The following is a 19,231-nucleotide window of genomic DNA, read 5'->3' as shown; positions in this document are numbered from 1 at the left end:
CAGGATATAACATACAAAGGACAGTTTTTTTATTTCAATTGAAATATCTTGAAACGTTCTGGCTTGTGATCATCATTTGTGAAAAGATGCATATAATTGTGTAGTGTGAAAAATGCACTTAATAATTTGGGAAGGTGTAATAACACATTACATATCTGATATTAGGAAGTATACCTTTACTTTACTTTCACATTAAATACAAAATTGTGGAAGTTTAATGATTATGTCTGTTAAAGGTGCTGTTTATCTGATCGCTGTTTCAGATGTAGTATCTATTGGGCTATATGAAGGAGTGCTTGGAAAGCATATAGTAAACTTGAAACAAAACAGAAGATTAAATCAAATATGAGACTACATAATGATGTTTTCTTTCATTTAAAACAAATACTCCTTTGGATTCAGCCTTCTTCCTATATTTAGTAAGAGTTTAATGTTAGTAAGCAGTTTGTTTAAAAATTTTCTCTATAAAGAGAAAGAGCTGTGATTTCCTAAGTGTGGTGTTTTGATGTACACCTAGTGCAAACCTAAAGCGTTGATCACTGGCAGTTTAGAATATGTATAAGCAATCTAGGGAGGGAAGAGAAAGAGAATGTTCTGCCCCACATGCTTATCAACAATGAAAAGGGATAATAAATATATAAATATATCCTATTTATGTAACTATCCTATTTTCCTATAAAAATAGGAAAAACCTATAATAAATTTACAGTGCACACATAATCAAAACCTGTTTCCATTAATAAGCTTTTGAATTCATTTGAGAGTACGGTTTTCAAAACTCATTTTAAAGAAAAAATAAGCTTCTGTTAGCATTGGTTAAATTTTGTCATGAATAAAACCAAACGTTTTAAAAATTTCCTCTCCTTTAAAAATGCATGTTTTTCCTGACATGTATACCTGAGTCTTCATTTCACGTAACAGTGACTGACAGAGTGAAGTTTGCCTCTGTCCCCGTTTTGGCACGCAGATGGAAAGAACCTGGAAATGTTAATAAAGGTGGATTTTCTTTCGAATCCTTACACTTCCAGCCTGTCTGGTCATTCACATGAATCAAAGGCAGTATGAATCTGATTTCAAATACTGATGAAACTTGTTCCCACACATGATTGTGATCATATCAGAAATTTACTGTAAGGCCAGCTGTTACCACGGTCCTTTTATTTTTGTTTGCTGTGCATTGCCTACCATGATGAAGGACAGATGAGAACATATCACAGGTGACTTTGAGATTTTTTTTTCCCTAAATTGTTTGTGATGCTGGGAATTTTATTATGAATGTAATAGATTAATGGCGTGTCCCGAGAGAATTGCGAGGAAAGTTGTGTTATACCCTGGTGCTGGTTTGGTGTGGTTTTGGTCCCTTTTACCTGCAGCCAGCTGTGTAAATGTGTACCTGAAAACTTGCTACCCTTTGGCAACAGGTCTCAATCTCTTTGTTCCTCTCTGGAGGAGTTGACAGCCGGTCTGTCTTCACTGGGCTCAGTTTCTGCCTTCTGTCTTCTTCTCTTGTTGTTTGTCCTACAATTGCTGCTGTTGCCAGTTCAAAGCCGAGTTGGAGGAGCGCAGTGCAGAGGTGTCTGTGCAGGCTTACTGTGGATTTGCCCAAGTTCTGTGCCTCACGCCTTAATGGTGAGGATCTGGTAGTGCTTACAAAAGCTAAAATAAACATAAGTCAAACCTGGCCATTTGTAAGAGGATCAAGAAGAACCATGAGGACTGTTGTACTCGTTTAACTTTAGGGTCTTTTAGAGATTGCATCTGGACTATTGTATTTAGTAGCCATCAGTGGATCCATTTTGCAGGAATGTCTGGTCCTTTTTTTGAATTAATTTGTTTTCTTAAAAAAAACAACTTACTGCCAGGCTGTTGGTGCTGAAGACCTGTGTGTTTATCCTGATGCTAACAGAAGCTTTCAGACACTGATGATTACACAGACACTCTTTACAGTAACCTGCCTAGGTACACTGGGTTTCCAGAGGTGTTATTAAAAACATAAATAAAAGGAGGGGTTTTTTGGGACTGAGACCTTTGGGCCTTCATCAGTAAGAAGGTTAAATGCTTCGTTCAATCCTAGGTAGAACTGAGCTCTAAAAATCAGACCTACTAGTTAATGAGTGCAAGCACACAGAATTAGCCAGGACTCTAAGAAGAATAAGCACAATAACCTCTGCTGTTGGTTACACTTTTCAGATAATAATTTCTTAACACTTTAAAGTGCTGAGTGTGAGTTCATATATTTCTGATATGGTGAAGGTTAGCAATGTTTTGCTGCTGTTTTTGGAAATTTTTAGAAGAGATAACTAATAAGATTTTCCAATGGAAACATCAAAATCAAAGTCTATAGTATTTTCTTGCAAATACTCTAATATGATTTTTCTTATCTAGGTGAAATAAGTAATGATCCTATCACATTTAATACCAACTTAATGGGTTACCCTGACAGACCTGGATGGCTACGCTATATACAAAGGACACCATACAGTGATGGAGTGCTATATGGCTCACCAACTGTAGAAAACGTGGGCAAACCAACCATCATTGAGGTATTTTCTTTTAAAGGTTCAAAAAGATTTATTTTGTTTTAGAGTATAAGATTCAGAATTGTCAACAAGCATTGCCTCTTTTTTTGAAGAGTTAATATTTCTTTTTTTAAATTGTAATTATAAGGCAGGGACAAGGACTTGTGACATTAACGTTTTCTCTTAGGTACCATTGTATCCTCTTTTGAGAGAAAGCCAAGTTGTGTGAGATTTCATATTTTACTTTTAAGGTATAACTAGTAAATAGCAATAATCATTTAAGCTTAATATTCCTAGTTGAAATACCTTTAGATTCTTGCCCTTCATCTTTCTGAGAGGCATTTCATTTCAGTAAATTATGAATATATTAAAGTTGTATTCAAAATATAGGGGGGGAAAAAGCCCTTTATAAACAACTGTACTTGAAGAATATCTGAATTCTGAACTTTGTAACATTCTATCCTGAATATGAGCCAGACTTTTTTCCCTACTGGAAAATACAGCGTTCAGTCAACAAACAGGCTTTGGGTTTGTTTTTTTTTTTAAATTAAATTCTTTTTCTTCAAATATTATCTGGTTCATTTTTCATGTTTATTGATAGATTTAATTTTAATTAGCACTTACACGTATTTAATTCTAGTCTTACAACAATGACAAAACCCACTAATTTATTTTTGACAATTAGCTATCCAAATGTTTAAAAGTGCCAATCACTGCTTGAGCAGCAATCGAAAGGGAAAACAAACTATGCTTTCTGCCGTGCTTATCATAGACAGCAGACTGAATCAGACACTGTGTGGTTCACAGTGTTAAGGAAAATCTCCTCATTAACTTGCTCCAGCCATTTTGCTGCTTCAGCAGTGTACTTAAACCCTTGACGAGTTTCTTTTTTATAAATAGTATTTGATATAGTTGTTCTTCCTCTAATGTCTCTAAATGTTAAGTTTACTGGGGATAATTTCATCCATGCATAATTCTGTGTACATAGAATCATTGGATGGTTTAGGCTGGAAGGGACCTTAAAGATCATCTAGCTCCAACTCCCTGCCATGGGCAGAGACACCTCCCACTAGACCAGGCTGCTCAAAGCCCCATCCAGCCTGGCCTTGAACACTTCCAGGGATGGGGCATCCACAGCTTCTCGAGGCAACCTGTTCCAGTGTCTCGCCACCCTCATAGGGAAAAAATTACTTCCTGGTATCTAATCTAAATCTACCCTCTTCCAGTTTGATTACTCCTCATCCTGTCACTATGTGCCCTTGTAAAAAGTCCCTCTCCAGCTTTCCTGTAGGCCCCCTTCAGATACTGAAAGGCCACTATAAGGTCTCCCCGGAGCCTTCTCTTCTCCAGGCTGAACAACCCCAACTCTCTCAGCCTGTCATCACTGGAGAGGTGCTCCAGCCCTCTGATCATCTTCATGGCCCTCCTGTGGACCTGCTCCAATAGGTCCATGTCCTTCTTGTGCTGAGGACTCCAAAGCTGAACACAATATTCCAGGTGGGGTCTCACATGATTCAGTTTTGGTTTCAACAGGACTAATCACATCTGTAAAATTAATCGTGTGCAGAATTACTTGCGCTTAGCTTTCTGTAGAGGAAACTGTTATTTAAAATTGCCCTTTCATTAAATGGCGTGTGCTTTTAGATTCTAGGTTCTATATCAAGACCTCCATTAGAAGCATGACCCCAAGCCTATATTTGAACTATATCTTGCCTAGCATACAAATTAATTCATTGCATTCCCTTCTCAAATGTGGCTTTTAAATTAATTCTGTAGTACGTGAGGAGGGCAGATTGCATCTGATCCACTTCGTAGTTCCATCTGAGGAGTGGTTGCACATTCCTGCCCTGAATAGAACTTTAATCAAGTCATAATTCCTGAGGTGATGTCATAGGTAGGTCAATTAATGGGGGGAGACCTCATGATTAGATGAGCCTGACATTATACATAGCACTGCAATAGAGTGGGTAACATTCTTGAGCTTAAGCTCCTTTGAAAACTGTGCAAAGGCGGTTTGTGTTTGGTTGATTATTCAGTACAAAGGCCGTCCCCGCCACTGTCACAAGGGGCATGGTCCACCCTGGCAGCTCTCACGGCTGGAGTGCAGGCTCAAAGTGGCTACTGTTGTGTTCCTGTATAGAGCTTGTACAACCAGAGACTTAGGTTTTCTAAGTATTAATGTTTAAAATGCTGTTGAAACAACCCTTTGGAAAATTAACAGAATTGAGGATTTGTAAAATCTCAGGAATTTATTTTCTATTAATTTTATGATGAAATTGTTACATTACATAAGACATAATTGTGTCAGGTAAGCTTTTGCCTCTACGCTTAAATGAACCTGCAGAAGATATTCCAGAGCCTTTTTCCTTCATTTAAATCCCTTAAAAGAAGTGCAACATCTATTACTTTTGTTTGTTTAATAATCAATGGCACAGTGCTTTGTAGCTCTGTTTGCTGGGAAGCAACATAGATCTGTCACTGTTGCCACTCGTTTGCCTCTCCGTTGTCGTTGAAATGAATGAACTAAAGTCTAAAATTAGGAAGAAAGCTATTCTTTTTCAATTTGTTTCATGAAAGATTTATCACCTTTCAGAAAAAAAAAAAGTAGAGAAAATAATACTTAATTATACTGATATCTAGCCTCATTCTGTATTTCTTATGAATGAGAACATAATCATAGTACAACTTTGGAGTACAGTCACCACTGAGGAGTAACTGTGAGCATTTCAGACATCCCCTACATTTAAACTACAGGATGGGTATGCTTATGTAATTTGATCATGAATCATAGAATCATCTAGGTTGGAGAAGATCTTTACTATCATCAAGTCCAACTGTTAACCTAGCACTGCCAAGTCCACCACTGAACCATGTCCCTAAGCACCACTAAGACCCTAAGTCTTTTAAATAGCCCCGGGGATGGTGATTCAGCCACTTCCCTGGGCAGCCTGTTCCAGTGCTTGACAACCCTGGCATAAGCTTCCAAAAATAAGAGTCATGAAAGTTGCATCTGGCTACTAGTTTTCAGTTCCCCTACAGTTACAGGTTCCATGATTTTTTTTTAAAAAACTACTTGTGTTGGAGCAATTCTTGTGGATCCATTCATGGGGTATGACTTCAGTGGAGCTAGAGCTAAAACTAAATCACAGTCCCAAATATTAGAATTGCTGGGATCCCAACACCATTTCCTTTAAGTATCTTCATCTAGTTTAGTTCACTTGGAGCTATCAATGAATGTAGATCTTACGGTATTGGTGGAGGGCAGAAGGAGAAATGGAGAAACCAGTCTTTGCTTCTGGTTGGTTTTAAATCAAAGATAGCAGAAAGGAAAGAATACATATATATGGCAGAACACTTTTATCTGGACCAAAATATATTATGTTCACATACATCCTTTGGATAATTGTATTTGGCTATCAGCTGTTTGAGAAAATTCCGGTGTCCTGACTTGAAGGTAGTACTGTGTGAAATAAATTGATCTTACCTTTCAAATTTTAGGAGGCAAAGCATTTAAAAGGGTGATAAGTATTTCTAAGTTATCTATTTAATTTTTCACTGATGTTTCATTTACCCGATTTTCATATGTACATTGTTCTTTCGCAGTCACATCTTTCTTTTTTTTTTAACCCTAGATCACTGCATATAACAGACGTACCTTTGAGACAGCAAGACATAATTTGATCATTAATATAATGTCAGCAGAAGGTATGTACAGAAAATAGCTTGTTGTGTTTTGAACCAAATAAGCAAAAACATCTTATGTGCTCCTATTCTTTTAAGATTAAAAAATTGATGTAAAATAGTTGGTGTTCAAGTTAAATGTGGTGACACAAATGGAAAGTAAGGGAGTTTTCTCTCTTTTGATTCAATTTGTTATTTTTATCCAAGTTATTTCTGTCAGGTAAGACTATTATTCCCCATTTATTAAAAAAAAAAAAAGCATATTTGCTTTTTTATAATTAATTTCAAGGTTTTTTTTCCCCTGTCTTTTCAAATGGACCTTACATGAAGGATTTTATTCTCTTTTTGCATGTTGTTTAGTTTGCTTAGTTCTGCATGTTCTTTATGCAGAGAACAACCGTATAGGCAGATCCAGAAAAAAACAAATCATGGTATATATGAACACTTCAATTAAAAAAAAATTGAGTAGTTTGTGTCCTTAAAATTAGTTCTCTTCATCATATTTATATATTTATTGTCTGGAGTATTGCAGGTTGGAATCCATTGTCACTGCAGATCAGGTTTGATCCCAAAATTTGCATAAAAGTAATTTTATCTGTTTAATGAATATTTACTGAGACTCTTTTCCTCTAGTCTACTCCGTCATCTCCCAGCTCCCTTATAAATAGCCAGTGGTTTTCAGCTTAAGTAACAGTTAATAGTACTAACTATTTAATTAAACATAATCACATTAGGATGAAAAATGAGCTAGTTCAAATACAAGATTTTTGGAAAGGTGTATCAAAGTGGTATTATGTTAATAATTACTTGAAATTCTTTGTAATGGAGCCTTTGTTTAAGGCAAAACTCTTCCTTTTTCATCACAACTAGATTTTCCTTTACCATATCAAGCGGAGTTCTTCATAAGGAATATGAATGTAGAAGAAATGTTAGCAAGTGAAGTTCTTGGTGACTTTCTCGGAGCAGTGAAAAATGTGTGGCAGCCAGAACGCTTGAATGCTATAAACATTACTTCAGCCCTCGACAGGGGAGGGAGAGTTCCACTTCCTATTAATGACATGAAAGAGGGGTAAGCACATCTGTCAGTCTGATGCTTTTGCTTTACTCTTTTTTTTTTTTTTTTTCTTACTTAAAAGTTTAATATTTTTTCAGGTTTTCTAGAAACTTTGCAATTGCTGTTTTATATTTTGGAAATCCAGATTGGTATTAGATCTGAAAAGTTTACTGATGGTCCAAGCCCCTGTTATACCATGGTTAGATACCATTTCAACAGGTGACAGTTCCTATATTGATTTTACAATCCAAGGAATACTAATGAATTCCATTAATTATAAACCAGTTGGTAGTAAGTATGCTTGTTTTGTAATTCCAGTCTTACTTCTGAGCAGTTGTTTGGCATACTTTTAGAGTATTTGGTAGTTCCCAATTCACAAGACTCAAAATTTTGAAACAAGCTGTGACAGAGCATAGCTTACAAAGGCACTTATATTTCCAAGAGCATTTAGCATGTATCAGTGTCGTTTGTAGCTGTACTCTTACTTAGTGAAATTTAGTTACGTGTTTCAGGAGCACTGTGGACTTTCATCTGAAAGTGATAAGCTGAGGTATCTGGGGAATTTCGGTTACTGAGTGTAAACTGCAGGATTGTACTATTTCCAGTTGTGATTTGTAACCATAAGTTCTGTTCTGAAATAGGATACTTCAATTAGAAACGAATAAGGATTCAGCCTTTCAACCATATGGTTGTGGTAGTGTTTTTCCCTGGCAAAAATAAAGGTGCCTAGTTACTTTTAGATATTTTGTGTCACATAATATCTAAGACAGGTCTGAGGGTTCAAAATCCAAGATGTGTGCAGAAAGGATTGTTGTTTCAGAGCCCTTCTGTGCACCTGGAGTTTCTGAGCACATCTAAAGAAGGAAAGCGACTTCTGTACTAGCCAGAGTAATAGCAGAACCCCTTAAAACAAGCAGCTACATTTCAAACATTTAGTCAGATAATGCCTTGTATACCAAACAGCAGCCATGACCTAATTTATGTTTCGGGATCCATTGATATATTATTACCTGTTGCAGCAGACTGTATATTCCATCAGTGTTCTACATATTTAAATATGAAAATGAATAATACAATTAGCACTGTAGCTCTTATCTTGTGTACTGTAATGCTAAATGAAGTATTAAGTTTACATTCAGCTTTCAGTATTCTGCAAATTTTGTTGGCAGTGCATAGCTACGGTATCAAGAAAAAGAATTAAAAAAAAAAGTAGTTTTGGTCTTTAAAGCACAGCTGAATGCTACTGTGAACAATAATAATGCTTGGAAGAGTATGTCATTGTCCTTTGGGGGTTTGTGAGAGGTGTCCTGACAGTCCGTCACTTATCTCTTTCTGTAGTGTGTATGTTATGGTTGGGGCAGATGTTCCCTTCTCTTCGTGCTTACGAGAAGTGGAAAACCCACAAAATCAGCTGAGATGCAGTCAAGAAATGGAACCTGTAATAACCTGCGATAAAAAATTTCGTACTCAATTCCATATTGACTGGTGTAAAATCTCTCTGGTGAGTTATTTTATTTTTGCGTTAAAATGATGTTTGTAGAAGTACAATATTTTATGCCAGACATGATTTAGGTAAGAGTTTTGCCAGCCTGGCCAGACAGCTCTGCCAAATTCCTCTTTGTCATGACTGATGGACATTGTTTTCCATCTAGTAGACACTCTTAAGATTGTGAAAGGATTTTGCTTTGTGGGCTGAATTCTGTTAAGAGTTAAGCGCCAGTGAAACCACCATGTTCGTTTTCAGTAGTGGTGATTTATATAAATGTCCAGAGAACTCTAGGGCTCACAGAATTAAAAGTAGGAGAGAATTATTTAGGTAGGTGTAGTTCATTAATTCAGCATGCTAATACTGCTAGTTAGACTTGCTTTCCTAAAATATGCATGTGTGTGTATATATGTTTTCCCAGATGTTGAGTCTACAGCACTGACCGGTTAAATAGTATTTCTGTGCTGTTAAAAAAATCTTTCTGAAAATTGTCCAAAACATATTTCATGTTAAAAATGAAATAGAAAAAGAAAAGAAAATAGTGTTGACTAATGAAATCAAAATAAATGGGAACATTCTTCTCAGTCAAATACAAGAAAAGTGATGACCAAACACTAGATTATTTGCCATGGAAGGAGTATAATTCCTAAAGAGGCTTTTTAAGGTTATTTTTGTTTAGTTCTGGTAAGGAGATTCAAGAAATGATACAGTATTGGAAGAGAACGTCACAGATAAGTTTGAACAAAGGTGGTTGAAGGTACATAAACTGAGATGATTGTTGAGCTACTTCAGACATTACCCAAGAGGAAACAAAAAGGGAGATATGAAAGGCTTTTGTACAATGTAAAAAATGTATTGAGTATGATAAAAGGTATTCATACACAAAATTGATCAGGTAACTTCTAACCCTTTCTTTCTATAAACTATAAATTAGGAAGGCTGTTAGAAAGCTGGAGAACCCTTGTTTTCAAAAGAATATCCAGTTTATTTACTGTTTATTGGCTTTCCTTTGAGAAATTGCAAAAGATACACGTGTACACAGCAATACTTACCAGCACCTGAAAAATAGTACAAGGCAGTCAGCCCTCATCAAGAACAAACTATTTCAAGTCTTCTAAAAGAAAGAGGTAAAATCGAGGTATAGCAGCAGATGTCATTTCTTTTTGGTAAGGTTTTTTGATACTGTCTCATATGGAAGCTCAGGAACGTGGCCTAGATGAAGCTATGACCTGGTGAGGAGGATATGGCTGGAGAGCCATAATCATAGCGGAATTATTAATAATGCCTTGCTATTCTTCATTAGTAAGCTAGGTGATGGATGTGCTCAGCCTGTTGCTCTGAGATGTGCTGACTACACTGCAGCACACTTGAAGTCTTACGGAGATGAGCCAGGGGCTCCTGAGATAATAGGAACCAACAGGGGAACACCAGTGAAATGCCTCAAAGGAATTAAGGGGTGATCTTCTAAGAAGGTGACGTGGCCAGCAGCCCAGCTGAAGTGCCTCTACACCAATGCACGCAGCACGGGCAACAAATAGGAAGAGCTGGAAGCCACCGTTCCACTAGAAAGCTACAACCTAGTTGCCATTATTGAAACTTGGGACGAATCCTGTGACTGGAGTGCGGCCCTGAATGGCCAGAGGCTGTTCAGAAGGCACAGGTGAGGAAGGAGGGGTGGAGGCCTTGCCCCCGACAACAGGAAGTGGATTGAGTGTGAGGAGCCGTTTCTGAAGAATAGCCACAAGCAGGTTGAAAGCTTATGGGTAAGAATTAAGAGACTGAGGAGCAAAGGGAACCTTGTGGTTGGTATCCACTACAGGCCGCCTGATCAAGGGAAGCCTATTGACAAAGCCTTCTTACTCCAGCTATAGGAGGCATCATGCTCACAGGCTCTCTTCCTGATGGGGGACTTCAGCCACCCTGACATCTACTGGAAAGGTAGCACAGTGAGATATAGGCAATCCAGGAGACTCCTGGAGTGCATTGAGGATAGATTCTTAAGCCAGGTAATAGACAGCCCTACCAGAAGAGATGCGATACTGGACCTGTTGGTCACCAGTGCAAGCTAATTGGTGGTGTCAAGACTGGAGGGAGCCTCAGCTGCAGTGATCATGCACTGATGGTCCAACACTTCACAGGCCTCAGGGTCAGGCAAGGAGTAAAGTCAGGACCCTGAATTTTAGGAAAGCAAACTTCAGCTGTTCAACGAGTTAGTCAGCAGAACCCACTGGGAAACTGCCCTCCCAGACAAGGGAGCAGAACAGAGCTGGCAGACTTTTAAGGATGCTTCCCATAGAGTGTAAGAGCTCTTGATCCCCAGGTGTAAAAAATCACAAAAGGAAGGCAAGAGACCGGCATGGCTGAGTCAAGACCTGCTGGTCAAACTAAAGGGCAAGAGGAAAAGGCACGGGCAGTGGAAGCAGGGACGGGTATCCCGGGAAGAGTATGAGGATGCTGCCTGGTTGTGTAGGGATGGGGTCAGGAAGGCCAAGGTGTGGATGGAGCTGAACTTGGTAAGGGATGCAAAGAATAATAAGAGCTTCTACAGGCATGTCAGCCAGAAAAGGAAGGTGAAAGAAAGTGTAATCCTCCTGATAAGCAAGACTGTCAAACTGGTAGCACAGACGACAAGAAGGCTGAGGTACTCAACAACTTTTTCCCTCATTCTTCACTGGCAAGCTCTTTTCCCATGTCTGTCGAGTGGACGGACCACAAGGCAGGGACTGCAGGAGCAAAGTTCCTCCTACTGTAAGAGAAGATCAGGTTCGTGACTACCTGAGGAGATGCATCCCAGAGTCCTGAGAGAATTGGCTGATGTAGTTGCCAAGCCACTCTCCATGATATTTGAAAAGTCACAGCAGTCAGGTGAAGTCCCCGGTGACTGGGAAAAGGGAAACATTGCACCCATTTTTAAAAAGGGTAGACAGGAGGAGCCTGGGAACTACCGACCTGTCAGCCTCACCTCTGTGCCTGGGCAGATCATGGAACAGATTCTCCTAGAAGCTGTGCTAAGGCATGTGGACCACAGGGAGGTGATTCGACATAGCCACCATGGCTTCACCAAAGGCGAGTCCTGCCTGGCCAACCCAATGGCCTTCTATGATGGAGTGACTACATCAGTGGAGAAGGGAAGAGCTACGGATGTCGTTTATCTGGACTTCTGTAGGGCCTTTGACATGATCCCCCACAACATCCTTCTCTCTAAATTGAAGAGATAGGGATTTGATGGGTGGACTGTTTGGTGGTTGAGGAATTGGTTGGATGGTCGTATCCAGAGGGTAGTGGTCAATGGTTCGATATCCAGATGGAGATCAGTGACGAGTGGTGTCCCTCAGGGGTCTGTGTTGGAAGCAGTACTGTTTAATATATTCAATGACAGTGGGATCGAGTGCACCCTCAGCAAGTTTGTGGATGACACCAAGCTGAGTGGTGCAGTTGACATGCCTGAGGGATGGGATGCCATCCAGAGGGACCTGGGCAGGCTCAAGAAGTGGGCCCATGTGAACCTCAGGAGGTTCAATAAGGCCAAGCGGAGGGTCCTGCACCTGGGTTGGAGCAACCCCTGGTATCAGTACAGGCTGGGGGATGAAGGGATTGAGAGCAGCCCTGATGAGAAGGACTTGGGGGTACTGGTGGATGAAAAGCAGGACGTGAGCTGACAGTGTGCGCTCGCAGCCGAGGCGGCCAACTGTATCCTGGGCTGCATGAAAAGCCGCGTGGCCAGCAGGTCGAGGGAGCTGATTCTGCTCTACTCTGCTCTGGTGAGACTTCACCTGGAGTACTGCATCCAGCTCTGGAGCCCTTAGCAAAGGACAGTCATGGACCTGTTGGAGCGGCTCCAGAGGAGGGCCACAAAAATGATCAGAGGATGGAACACCTCTCCTATGAAGACAGGCTGAGAGAGTTGGGGTTGTTCAGCCTGGAGAAGAGAAGGCTTCGGGGAGACCTTATTGTGGCCTTTCAGTACTTAAAGGGGGCTTATAAGAAAGATGGGGACAAACTTTTTAGCAGGGCCTGTTGTGATAGGACAAGGAGTAGTGGTTTTATGCTAAAAGAGGATACATTTAGGCTCTATATAAGGCATAAATTTTTTTACTGTGAGGGTGGTGAAACACTGGCCCAGGTTGCCCAGAGAGGTAGTAGATGCCTCATCCCTGGAAACATTCAAGGGGTGGTTGGACGAGGCTCTGAGCAACCTGATCTAGTTGTAGATGTTCCTGCTTATTGCTGGGGGGTTTGGACTAGATGACCCTTAAAGGTCCCTTCCAACCCAAACTGTTCTATGATTCTCTTAAATTAAATGTGCAGGCCCCATGAAACTGAAAGGATCTGCAGGTGCGTTGAAGGACAGGATAGAATTTAGAAAGGTCTTGAGAAATTGGAGAAACAGCCTTAGGAAACAGGGTGAATTTCAAAAGGAGCATCAGAGGAATAGCACGCTAATGCAAGAATAATCAACAGTAGTACCCATGCAGAATGAGGAGCAGCGGGTTAGGAATGCTTCTCCAGAAAAAAATGGCCAATAGTAACAGTGGCTCATGAACTAATCATGAAGCAGAGTTGTGCTGTTTAGAGAAAAGCAGAGATTGTGTAAAAGGAACAGGCTGTCAAAGAGAAGCATAATTTTATACAGCAGCCTATAACCCAGCCTTCTTGAACTTGGCACTTGTTTTGGCAGCATGCCATGATAACTGAATTTAAACAGTCTTTGAGGGGGGGTTGCTGTTGCCAGCAACATTGCTACTACATGCTGTAACCTGGTGGATCAAAGGGAGAACTGAGCCATGCTTCCCTCCATCTACTCACAGCCTGCTTTTCACAAGGCAAGCAGGGGGGCAGGAGGTCCCTCCAGATCCACGGGCTGGGAGGGAGTTGAGCTCCATTTCCCATAACCGCAGCAGAGGCCAGTGAGTGAAAATACCACCACCACGTCCTCTTCTGCCCACTTTTTATGAGGTGAGGTTGGCGGTTAGCACCTAAATCAAAGAGTAGATTTAAGCTTGTGGGTCCCAAATACTGAAAAGACGGGTGACTTAATACATGCTTCCTCTTAATGCTGCTTTCTGATAAAGCTTGTTCTCCCACCGTGCATGGGCTTCTCGGTCACATCAGTAGCTGCATACATCTTTTTTTTTGTGCGTTTGCTTAGGGCTTGAGATTCAACTAAGCAGCCAGGTAGAATTCATAACATAAAATATACCGCAGAATTTAATGAGTGAAGAATACATAAATTAATTTTTGCAAAACTGTACTTAAAAATATATATACCTCTGTATGCATTTGAAGCTCAACATAATATTATTTCTGGAATTCCATGAAAAACCTGTTCATCCATTGCATAAGTTTTAATACAGCATTTTATGACTTAAAGTGTAAAGTATAAAGAAATGACTATCAATTGCAAGATTTCTCAATGAACAGCCAGGTCAAGCATGACCTGACTCTCAATGAACCAGTCAAGCATGGAGCAAACATAATTTATTTTCATCAATGATCTGGAGAGAGTTTTAAAACTGACACTGATAAAATTTAACAGTAATATCTAACTGAAGATAACGAGAAAGTGGAGGCAGAAAATTCAGAAGTTGTGTGGGAAAGGCAGTCAGTTAAATACAGTAGGGAATTCACTAGCAAAAAAAGGTTGTCTTTCTAGAAACATTAGATACAGACATAAAAAAATAAATAAAAAATTACTTGTGACCGGGGAAGTAGCCTTTTGGATGTTAGTTGAATTAGGAGGTAGAAAAGCCTTGGAACTCTGGCTCAGGTCAACTAACTGTCGTGGTGCTTCTTGCGTTGGGTGGGTGCGGGAGGCCATGGAGCTGCTCAGTTCTCAGCAGCTCGGTTCATGCTTCTGCTTTTTTGGGCCCTGGATGCGAAGCTCAATAGGAAGGAGGAGGAAGAAAATGCAGAGGTACTCCACTCTTCATCTCTACCACCCTCATACAAGAGAGGGCAGTATTGTTATTTAGGAAGACTAATAGGAAATGGATTCATCCATCCAAAAGAAATCAGTATCGAATGATCAGTTTGCATAGAAATGTTTACAGCATTTTTACTCAAATACTATTTGTGTGAGATATACCTAAAATTAATCTGTAAAAAACGTAGTATTTCTGGTGGGCACAAAATAAAGAGATAATGTGATAAAGTAATGAAGTTGTATTAGTTACCGCATTGATGAGAAGCTTTCAATGAAATGTAAAGTTTTATTGGTTAAAATAAAGTGATTGGATGAAATTGTACAGAATTTGTCAAATGTGTCATATGGATTCATTTATATGTTATGGCTGGATAAATACTGCCTGTTCTACACTCTGTTACTTTTGTTACTTTGTTATATAATTCTCTCTTTTTTTTTTTTTCCTTTTTTTTTTTTTTCTGGACATCAGGTTGACAATACAAAACAAGTTTCCACCTTTCAGGAAGTGATTCGTGGAGAGGGGATATTACCTGATGGTGGAGAGTACAAGCCACCTTCTGATACGCTGAAAAGCAGAGACTATTACTCGGATTTCCTAATTACACTGGCCGTGCCCTCGGCAATAGCACTGGTGCTTTTTCTAATACTTGCCTATATCATGTGCTGCCGACGGGAAGGAGTGTGAGTACTTTAACACGCTAATAAGTAATTGTAAATTTTTCTAAGATTATAATGCACAGAAGACTATTTGTTAGAAGAATTCCATTCAGTTCATTAAAAACATTTAAAACAGGCCAAAAGATATCTGCTTGAAATACTGAACTATATCTCATCTAAGCACATACAGTAATTACCAAGAGAATTGATATAGGACCTGTAATTGCTCTAGTTGAAGGGGTTAAAAGTCTCCATGTACACACAAAGCTTCACAAAATCTCCACATACGCACAACTCTCCAAAACGCCCCAAACAAATAAAATACTAATAAAGGATCATTGGTTCAGGAAAATATTAAGTAATTTCTAAAATGCTAACTTAAAAATAAATCCGGTTGAGGATATGAACTGAATTTAGACATATTATAAAAGAGAAACACATAAAAGGAAAGCAGCAAGTAACGTAATTTCTGCCATTTCTTACACAAACTACAATTTCATTTTGTCACAGAATTTATTTTAGCCAGAAGCTTGTTCTCTAACTTGCCTTTTCATTTCTCTGTGTGTGTGTGTCTGTGTGTGCGTGTCCGTCATCAGTATCACATCTCTATACGTGCGTTCATCAAGGCCTCATCATAAACCCAGTTGCAAATGCTGCCAAGTTGCGTTTAGCAATAACCTTGTCAGCATTTCTCCATCATGTACTACTTTCATCATCAGATAGATTTAATGTTCCAACTATCAATGCTATTATTTAATTCATAAATTTTGTTTTGTTTTTAGGGAAAAGAGAAACATGCAAACACCAGAGTAAGTGTCTTCTTTCCTGTTATTTTTCTTTTACCATTTAATTTTCATTCTCAGTAGCTTGTCATGCTTCATACATGTGTGTCATAATCTTCTTTCATTCTCTCTAATCCATGGTTTAATTCATAAATGTGAAAGCTGCTTTTAAATCAGAGTCTTGGCAAGGATAGACGACCAGAATAAAAAGGGTTTGAAATTAACGACTGTCAATTCAAAATAAAATAGTGCTGTTAGAGTAAATATGTTAATATGTAATTTATACTCCTGCTTATTGGACTTCCCAGCCTATATCTTAAAGGCAGTAGACAGGAGACCAAAGTATCCCGGAAGGTATCCAGTGCCTGGACTATGGAGTGTTTTAAAATTAATCTATAAGTTTCTATGAATCTGCCGCAAGAATCAGGAGTTAACCAAAACTTTTATTTTAACTGCAGCAAATAAATGGAACATTAGTAGCAAATCGCACAGTCTTGGATCCTATGAAACATACTTATCCAGACAGCAAAATCTAATGGAATAATTACTGCCTTAAAAAATTAAATAAATCCAATATTAATTAAATTAACTATCTAAAGGTTTACTGTAATTGCTGCACTGTAGAGTCTGTAGCATGCATCAAGGTCCTTTTATTTTTAAGAAAAATAATAATTGTAAAAGTCTATCAGTTTTGATAGAGCATTTAAAAATATGTATTTACTATTTTATTTCCTTTTGACATAGCATCCAGTTGGTTCACCACAGTGCTATACAGAAATCAACCAAAGAGCTCCGTGACATGTCTAAAAATAGAGAAATCGCATGGCCTCTTTCAACGCTTCCAGTGTTTCACCCGGTTACTGGTGAGATTGTACCGGCCCTTCACCCAGACAGCTACGATAATACCAGTATGCCGCTGATGCAAACACAGCAGTAAGTGTTTAGACTTCTGTTTTATTTGTTAATAGTCATTATGTTGCATGATTCAACGACGGATTCCGGGGCTTGCCGTCTGAAATGTATTTATGATGGACGTATCAGTAATGACTCTGTAGTTGAAGATAGCTCCGGCGCTGGCATTTCAAGCAGAAAGAAAGGCCTTCTGTTATAAAATTAAATGGCTGGGTTTCAGCGTGCAGACTTGGCAAGAAGCTTTGCGTGGAACAGTTACATTTCTGCATATTTTGGAGGAAAAACTGCTTTGGACAGAGGAATCAATTTGAGCTGTTCTATTTTAGACACCCTGCCTCTTAACCCATGTCTTTGGAGTTCTCATATAAAACTACCAGCAGCTTGGTAGTTTCATACCAGAAATTCCAGACTTTGTAAGCATTTCGCCATGTACCTGAAATGTTAACGTTGAACAGAAGAGCATAACCCTTTACGCAGACAATAAACACAGACTTGCCAATGAAGACATTCAGAGGTCTCGGCTGCTTCCATTGTTGCCAGCCTCCCTCCGAGACAGAAACCAGAAAATTCTTCATCTCTGTTCCTTAAAGTTCTTTTATCAGTAACTTAATGAAACTATTGAGACAGACCCATCTCGTGCTTGCTTTGCACGTGTTCTAATTCGGACAAGTCGGTTGTGCTGCAGAAAAAAGGCATTTCTAGAAAGGTTTGGTTGAGGTGTCTGGGGTTGAGCAGGTCCGAGGCGCAGGGGTCTCCGAAGTGGCTGGCATCATTTTTCAGTGCCGTGCTATAACACAAGCTCCTCAGCTGGCAGCCTGCGTGGCCCCAGTGATACCGGTCCAGTGCCGGGACTAACTTGGCCCTAACTTACACGTGCTTGCCCTGAATTCCCTTCATAACGTAGATACATGCTAGAAGAGTGTTTTCTTCTTCCTGTCCCAAAGCTACGTTCTCCAGAAAGTACAGCTGTGTAAATTATCCCTTCTACAACCGCTGCAAAGTGCTCTGCCCTGTATTTTACAGTTTCTTCTCTATTTAGAATAGCAACTTTTTATGACTGGGGTGCCAAAGCTGGTACCAAAGGCTTTCTTACATTGTACGTAGGGTTTTTATCTGCTTCACCTGCATTCCGTCCCCTAATTCCTTTCTATAAAAACAACCGTAATATCTGGTAGCTGTTAAAACAGACACTTTAGCAGGACACAAAAATGGAACTTTGCCTTGGTAAGTGAAGCGGTCCGATGTGTAAAACTAGCTGACCATTCCTTCATTCCACAGTCAATAATGAAGTTGCAAAGACTCTCACCTTCTCTCTGTCTATCACTTATGGAAACCAAACCTTGTATAACATCAGAAACCTGTGGCGAGTCTTGTTACCTCTGGCGTTTCACCAAGTCTGAGCCTTTGAACCTAATTGACAAGTGAAATAATAGCAACTACCCTGTAACGCTAATTTTCTTTCTTTCATTGACTTGGCTAAGATTTTGATAATAGTGAAAATGGATTATTGCTTCATAAGCAAAACAATGAAGTTCAAATGCTGAACTTTCATGCATAATATACTTCAGACTTTGCATGGAAGCATTAAAGATACTAAATTGTTTTTTGTAGGAACCTGCCACATCAGACTCGGATTCCACAGCAGCAGAGTGCAGGTCAGTACTGAGAAAATACTGTAGCTATTAAGTGACCGGTGCAGAGGAATCGTTAGTCAAACCGCATACAGTCTATGGACAGTGGAAACCATTTTCAAATAGAGCAAAGTATTACAGCGTTGTCATTCTAGATTGTTTTGATACATCAGTGAAAATTTTGGTACGGGATTGATTAAACAAGTAGGAGAAATGCTGCATTAGGACTCGGCATGAGACACTGGGAGCTGGTACAGCTGAGTTGGAAACCTCCTCGTATAAATAATTTTGTATTACAACATGAAGCTACAGCTAGATTCCCAAATCCGGTTACACTGTTCAAATTCCCTAGAACTTGATAGGAAACGAAAATTTCCGATTCCCACCAAATACTAGTTAAGCTCTGAAGAAAGAGCTCTTTATTGCTGTTACTAAACATAAAGAGTCGATATTGGGGCATCTGTGGTGAGGCATATACCCACGCTGCAGGTTTCCCCTGTCTTAGTCATCGCTTTTCCATCATTTCCACAAATCCTAATGTACCGACTGAGGTCGTGAATGATCCCATCAGAGCATCTACTAAGGC

The 19,231-nt window shown here is 39.4% G+C and overlaps 1 protein-coding gene across 5 annotated transcripts in view; it reads left to right on the top strand.

Annotated features, from left to right (window-relative positions):
• Positions 1–19,231, top strand: part of SGCE (sarcoglycan epsilon) — a 36,448-nt gene that overhangs the window by 14,483 nt on the left and 2,734 nt on the right. For 4 of the 5 annotated variants that reach the window (XM_063324860.1, XM_063324858.1, XM_063324862.1 and 1 more), the window contains 8 exons: positions 2,386–2,543; positions 6,152–6,224; positions 7,071–7,269; positions 8,593–8,755; positions 15,133–15,344; positions 16,103–16,129; positions 16,847–17,035; positions 18,626–18,669. In XM_063324860.1, coding sequence (XP_063180930.1) covers positions 2,386–2,543; positions 6,152–6,224; positions 7,071–7,269; positions 8,593–8,755; positions 15,133–15,344; positions 16,103–16,129; positions 16,847–17,035; positions 18,626–18,669 — 1,065 coding nt within the window. The remainder of the gene's footprint in view (positions 1–2,385; positions 2,544–6,151; positions 6,225–7,070; positions 7,270–8,592; positions 8,756–15,132; positions 15,345–16,102; positions 16,130–16,846; positions 17,036–18,625; positions 18,670–19,231) is intronic. The other variant, XM_063324859.1, reaches the window with a different exon arrangement.

The sequence above is a fragment of the Chroicocephalus ridibundus genome, chromosome 2 (genome assembly GCF_963924245.1).
Source record: "Chroicocephalus ridibundus chromosome 2, bChrRid1.1, whole genome shotgun sequence".
Taxonomy (NCBI): domain Eukaryota; kingdom Metazoa; phylum Chordata; class Aves; order Charadriiformes; family Laridae; genus Chroicocephalus; species Chroicocephalus ridibundus.
The sequence above is the reverse complement of the archived record's forward strand: the minus strand, read 5'-3'. Positions and strand labels throughout refer to the sequence as shown.